At 36.2% G+C, this 6,904-nt stretch overlaps 1 protein-coding gene across 1 annotated transcript; it reads left to right on the plus strand.

The window, feature by feature from the left end:
* Nucleotides 1,823-6,353, plus strand: LOC109347599 (cell division control protein 48 homolog D-like). Its single transcript, XM_019587533.1, has 9 exons — nt 1,823-1,976; nt 2,089-2,254; nt 2,865-3,093; nt 3,655-4,421; nt 4,506-4,727; nt 4,844-4,915; nt 5,027-5,308; nt 5,475-5,834; nt 5,924-6,353. The coding sequence occupies exons 1-9, from the start codon at nt 1,948-1,950 to the stop codon at nt 6,233-6,235; spliced, it is 2,439 nt and encodes an 812-aa protein (XP_019443078.1). The 5' UTR covers nt 1,823-1,947; the 3' UTR covers nt 6,236-6,353.

Here is a 6,904-nt window from a genome sequence, read left to right on the forward strand (position 1 = left end):
AATCCAACGTTCTTATCCACCCAATATATGTTTCATCTATACTTTTATACCAGTGTTGTTAAAACCGTACCGGTTATCAAACCGGTCAGGGTACTGGTATAGTGGTACAGTGGTTCAACCAGTGGTTCAGTAATTATACCGCATGTCGGTTAAACCGGACATACCTACTTATATTTATATATATATAAACCTATAACAAAAAAATTTCAAATAGGTAGATACTCAAATTTATAATTTATATTTATAATCTACTCAAAATTCACATAAATAAAATTTTTTAAGTCTTAAACAAAAGTACCACTTAACAACCACAAAATATAAATAAATGACATAACTTCACAACTCACTCTATAAAACAAATAAATTTAGAGTTTTAACATTTAACATCAAGGAGTCAAAGTTATCTTATATGAATATTATATTTTTGTACCAAATCCTATCTTCAGACAGTACTCCAAGATTACACAAATGTCAATGAGATTACACACGAATTTTAGGAACCAAAATGTGTAATCTAAGTATGCTTTGGAAGCATGTGCCTTGAAGTGTTGAAGAATAGTTGGAAAGATGGGTCACCTTGTAATGAGTTTTTAAGTTTTTAAAAAAAATATATATATATGTGTGTAAACCAACCGGTTTAGTAAAATACCGGCCGGTTCACCAGTTTTGACCGGTTTTGATCGGTTTTTGACCAGTTTTGACCAGTTTTGATACTTGACCAGTTCAACACCTGTACCGTACCGGTTAGGGGGACGGTTCACTGGTTTTCCGGTTGAACCGGCTGGTCCGGTCCGGTTTTTATAACTATGTTTTATACTACTTATAAAGGGAAAACTCAATATAACAACCTACCATTGTGTAATTTGTGGTTCTCTCTATTTTCTAATTTTTACCAAAAAACTATATATAATCCAACGTTCTTATCCACCCAATATATGTTTCATATTAATTGATTAACTATTTCTTCTTTCTTACGTTATAACTATTAGTTTTTTAATGTAGAATATGAATTTAAATTGAACATTATACCAATCGAATAAATTCAATTGTAGATTACAAATATTTAATACAAAATATTATATTTGACATTTATGACATACAAACTACACATTATAAATGATAGGAAAACGGTTGGCAGACACAACAGTGTCTGTCAACATGCTAGTATAAAATAAAGACAAAAATACCGCAACTTTCATCCGGATGTAATTTTTACTTTCTTGTTATGCCCTTAACATAATTTCATTTTTTACAAAAAAACCATATAATCATAAATAATCACCACTAACATAATAGTTAATCACATCTCTCACATTAAATTAACATTATAATAAACACAAAAATTATATTATAAAGCACGGTAAACATAAAAAATATATTTTAATTCTAAAAAATAAAATATATAAAAATAGAATATAGAGCCCCTTATAATTTAATCAGCAAATAGGAAATGTTTGTAATACACTAATATCTATACGTAGAATAAAGTTTGAGATATGAAATCAAAATAAACTTCATTAAATCTAATCTAATTCGTCATAAAAGTACATTAATCTAATCTCTAGAATCCAAATCAGCAAAATAAACTTTGAGTTGAGACGGTTGCCGAATTTAAATTACATTAGATTGGATTTATCTAACTCTGACTCTGATTATCTAATTTAACAGGATAGATATGCAGTCAGAGGATAAACATCGTAGAACCTTCTAAAATATTCTACGAATATATCAAATCCCTAAAATAAAATATACCAAGTTGTTTTGATATTCCATAATTTAAAGTCAAGTAAACAAAAAAGGAAAAGGCTTTGTTTCTTTCTTTCTTAACAAGAAAGGGAGCTTACCAACTCGTATAAATATCACTAACTCACTCACTTTCTCATTCTCACATCTCTTTTTCTCACATCTTCAATTCTCTTCTTCTCTACACTATTACCCTTTTATCTCATGGCTAACCAACCTGAATCCTCTGATTCGTAAGTTCCTTCATATTTCTTAGATTTCCTTCTATTGCTATATTCTCTTTGAGTTCGAGTTCAAGTTTTATGTTTTTGATTCTGATTGTAACCGTTTTTCGCTTTTTTAAAGTAAGGGAACGAAGAGGGACTTTAGCACAGCGATCTTGGAGCGGAAGAAGGCGGCGAACCGTCTCGTTGTCGATGAAGCTGTCAATGATGATAACTCCGTCGTAGCGCTCCACCCTGAGACTATGGAGAAGCTCCAGCTTTTTCGGGGCGATACTATTTTGATTAAGGTGAGTTTTTAAGAATTAGATTTTTGTTAGGGTTTTGTAAGGGTGGGTAAGGATTCTAGAGAGTGTGCTGGTAGGTTGCTTGCTGAGCTGGATATCATGGTTTAAAAATCCTCATGTCTTGGTAGAGTGATGTAAGTTACTGTATACTCAGGTAAACAAAAAGCTCAAAAGTTCGATTATGAGGGCAGCCACATACCTGAAGGGATTAGTTTCTTACCAATAAGGAAAGGATACCTTTGGTTATCCAAAACATCCTTGGACAACCTATTCTTTTGTCAGGTGTTGCATACATCTGTCATCTCATATCCCATTAGCTTGGAGCCTGGTGCACCTAATGGGGTTTTAAAATGCCTGAATTCCTTCATAAAGATATCTAATTTGTTATTTTAACATGGTTCCCATTACTTCCAATGTTAATGTTACTGTTATTTGGTTTAGAATTAGGACAAGATGTAGGTGCTTGTGGCGGTGATGTAATAGAAAATACAATGTGTGACCCCAGTTATATGTTACAGATTTTTTAATTTTTTGGTACATTTTTTGCTGTTTTTTTTTATTTGCATGATTCATATTTAGTAATCTACGTTGGTTTGATGCTTTTGGAATTTAGGGGAAGAAAAGGAAAGATACAGTTTGTATTGCACTTGCTGATGACACGTGTGATGAGCCAAAAATAAGAATGAATAAGGTTGTGAGAAACAACCTCAGGGTTAGGCTGGGAGATGTTGTTTCTGTTCATCAATGTCCTGATGTCAAATATGGAAAGCGAGTCCACATTCTACCGGTTGATGACACTATTGAAGGGGTAACTGGCAATCTCTTTGATGCATACTTAAAACGTGAGCATCTATTTCATCCTGTTTCTGTTGGAGAATAATAATGTTTTTATTTTCGTATTTTATCTCTACAAGATACCTGAGTATCTGACCTTTGTCATATGTGGTTGGCCACTTTGATTAGATGATTGCAAAAAAAAAAAAAGAACAGGCTGTTCATATGATATCATTTTTTTGTTTATAAGAATTGTTGGCTCAATTATTTTTAAGTGGACATGTTTTTTTAGCATTGGAAATCAATGTTTCTTACAGATAAATAATAGTTTTCCTGCTCTATGGGGGTTCAATATATTGAGTTAGTCATAAAATCATTCAAGTGACAAGTGATAAATCCATTTATATCGAGTCCTTGTTTAAATGGCAAAGAATGGGAATTTTGGTCTGATCTTATATCGTCATGCTAAGAATTTGTTTGTCAGGAGGTTTAATCTGTAAGTTATTGAAGTTACATGTCTACAGCACATATGAAAACTTTAGTGATGTTCTTTGTGATCCACTTCCCTCATTGGCATATATGCTTGTTGCTTTTGGATGTGAAAACTGAGTCCTGTTTTACTTTGGCAGCTTATTTCCTGGAGGCATACCGGCCAGTGAGGAAGGGTGACCTTTTCCTTGTGAGAGGGGGGATGAGAAGTGTGGAATTCAAGGTTATTGAAAGTGAGCCTGGTGAGTTTTGTGTTGTTGCTCCTGACACAGAGATCTTCTGTGAAGGAGAACCTGTTAAAAGGGAAGATGAGAATCGATTGGATGAAATTGGTTATGATGATGTGGGTGGAGTAAGAAAGCAGATGGCTCAGATTCGAGAACTTGTGGAACTGCCACTGAGGCATCCACAGTTATTCAAGTCTATTGGTGTTAAGCCACCTAAAGGAATTCTGCTTTATGGACCCCCTGGGTCTGGTAAGACTTTAATTGCCCGGGCAGTTGCAAATGAAACTGGTGCTTTCTTTTTTTGCATCAATGGCCCTGAAATCATGTCAAAACTGGCTGGTGAGAGTGAAAGCAATCTGAGGAAGGCATTTGAGGAAGCTGAGAAGAATGCACCCTCTATCATCTTCATTGATGAGATAGATTCAATAGCTCCAAAGAGGGAGAAGACTCATGGTGAAGTAGAAAGGAGGATTGTTTCCCAGCTCTTGACCCTCATGGATGGGCTTAAATCGCGTGCTCATGTAATTGTTATGGGAGCCACAAATCGTCCGAATAGCATTGACCCTGCTCTTAGGAGGTTTGGAAGGTTTGATCGTGAGATAGATATTGGTGTTCCAGATGAAGTTGGACGTCTTGAGGTTCTTCGTATCCATACCAAGAATATGAAGCTTGCTGAAGATGTAATATTGAATTCCTTTTCTTACTAAATTGAGCTTCAATTTGAATGTTCTGAAATCTGACAAGTCTGTCCATTCTATTTGCAGGTTGATTTAGAAAGGATTGCTAAGGACACCCACGGCTATGTTGGTGCTGATCTAGCTGCTTTGTGTACTGAAGCTGCACTTCAATGCATTAGAGAGAAAATGGATGTAATTGATTTGGAAGATGAGACCATTGATGCTGAGATACTGAACTCAATGGCAGTGACAAATGAGCATTTCCATACTGCTCTTGGATCAAGCAATCCTTCTGCTCTCCGTGAAACAGTAAGTAGTTTAGCTTTTTTATATGCTGTTTAATCTTCCTTGACCCACATCTTTTGTGATCACACTTGAACTTCAATGTATCTGTATCTATAACTTCAACTTCACTATTGAACCAGGTTGTCGAAGTGCCTAACGTCAGCTGGGAAGATATTGGTGGTCTTGAAAATGTTAAGAGAGAACTCCAAGAGGTAACATGAGCTCTTGAGATGAATCTCTTTTTTGTTGATAAAAGTCTTGAATTGAATCTCATCAGTCTTTCATATCACAACTATGGGTTTTGATGATGGTTTATTTTGCAGACTGTTCAATATCCAGTGGAGCACCCGGAAAAGTTTGAGAAGTTTGGAATGTCTCCTTCTAAGGGGGTTCTTTTCTATGGTCCTCCTGGTTGTGGTAAAACCCTTCTGGCAAAAGCAATTGCCAATGAGTGTCAGGCAAACTTCATCAGCATAAAAGGTCCTGAGCTACTCACAATGTGGTTTGGAGAAAGTGAGGCTAATGTGAGGGAAATTTTTGACAAGGCCCGTGGTTCTGCTCCGTGTGTCCTGTTCTTTGATGAACTTGATTCTATTGCTACTCAGGTTTGTACTTTGAACCATACTAAGCTGAGCAACACAGTAGGCATTTTTTAGGTTTATAAGCATTCATGCTTGCATTCTATATATGTTCAAATAACTTAATGCTTGTAGCTAACAATTGTCTTTTCTTGTGAGCCTGTGTTAAAATCTTATGTGTTTTATCTTGCAGAGAGGCAGTAGTGTAGGAGATGCTGGTGGTGCTGCTGACAGGGTTTTGAACCAACTGCTTACAGAAATGGATGGGATGTCAGCAAAGAAGACAGTGTTCATCATTGGGGCCACTAATCGGCCGGACATTATAGACCCTGCACTTTTGAGACCAGGCCGTCTAGATCAGTTGATTTATATACCACTTCCAGATGAGGAATCCCGTCATCAGATATTTAAATCTTGCTTGAGAAAATCCCCCATCTCAAAAGATGTTGACCTTAGAGCTCTTGCCAGGTATACTCAAGGCTTCAGTGGCGCTGATATTACTGAGATTTGCCAGCGTGCATGCAAATATGCCATAAGGGAGAACATTGAGAAGGTACAATTTTGGGTACTTCTTTCTCTGTATGCCAATTATGAAAGTGTGTTCAGTTTAAGCTAAATATTTTGTGCAACATCACTTTTCAGGACATTGAGAATGAAAGGAGAAGAAAAGATAACCCAGAGGCAATGGAAGAGGATATTGAAGACGAAGATGTAGCAGAGATTAAGGCAGCTCACTTCGAAGAATCGATGAAATATGCGCGAAGGAGTGTAAGTGATGCTGACATTCGCAAGTACCAGGCGTTTGCCCAAACATTACAGCAGTCAAGAGGGTTTGGAAGCGAGTTCAGGTTTGCAGATACCAGCTCTGGTGCAGGTGGTGGTGCCGCTGCCGCCGCTGCATCTGATCCTTTTGCAAGTGCTGGTGGAGCTGATGATGATGATCTTTACAATTAGGTTATCTTATGCTGTTGTTTTGAATCATGAACACGGCATTTGCTACCTTATTTATGTGCTTACCATTTTCGGTATGAAATCTTTAACGTTTTAATTGGATTTTTTTGACATTGCCCCATGTTTATAAGCAATAATATTTTTTTTATTTGTGATATCATCGTTCTCTATTAGACATTTAGCTTGCGCATTATTTAACTAAAAAGTAATGTGTTACATGCTGCATTACATCTTTTCGTGCATCACAAATGAATTTCGTCTTTATTATAGCCAATTCTTATTCATACAAGGAGCTGTCTCATGGCGTAAAGAGATGTAGTAAGCAAAAGATATCATGTACTGAAACAACCTTTGATGTATAGCGAAAATAAAGTTGATGTAACAAAATATTTAATTTTAGTACCAGGTCAGGCCCAGCCCAACTCCAAAATCAACACCTATGCTCGACTCTGAAATTGACATGGTTTAGTCCCCAGACTCGAGACTTGGTCTCAACACTATTCATAAAATTGAGACCATGGACCAACCCTGAAAATGACATACCTCATTCAAAAATTAATACCTGCGTTACACCTTGAAATCGGGATGTTAGCTCAGACCTAATATGTAGTATAGGCTTCATCCCATAATAGGTACTTTATGAGCACCTTTATTTGACCTTAACATCAATAT

Source organism: Lupinus angustifolius, chromosome LG05, assembly GCF_001865875.1.
Source record: "Lupinus angustifolius cultivar Tanjil chromosome LG05, LupAngTanjil_v1.0, whole genome shotgun sequence".
NCBI classification, from domain to species: Eukaryota; Viridiplantae; Streptophyta; class Magnoliopsida; order Fabales; family Fabaceae; genus Lupinus; species Lupinus angustifolius.

Excerpts from the sequence above, each read along its gene's own strand:
- LOC109347599 (XM_019587533.1), top strand. The coding sequence starts at position 1,948 with ATGGCTAACCAACCTGAATCCTCTGATTC. Across the intron at positions 4,728-4,843 it reads CTTCTGCTCTCCGTGAAACA|GTTGTCGAAGTGCCTAACGT; the intron begins GTAAGTAGTTTA and ends CTATTGAACCAG. Across the intron at positions 5,309-5,474 it reads TTGATTCTATTGCTACTCAG|AGAGGCAGTAGTGTAGGAGA; the intron begins GTTTGTACTTTG and ends TTTATCTTGCAG.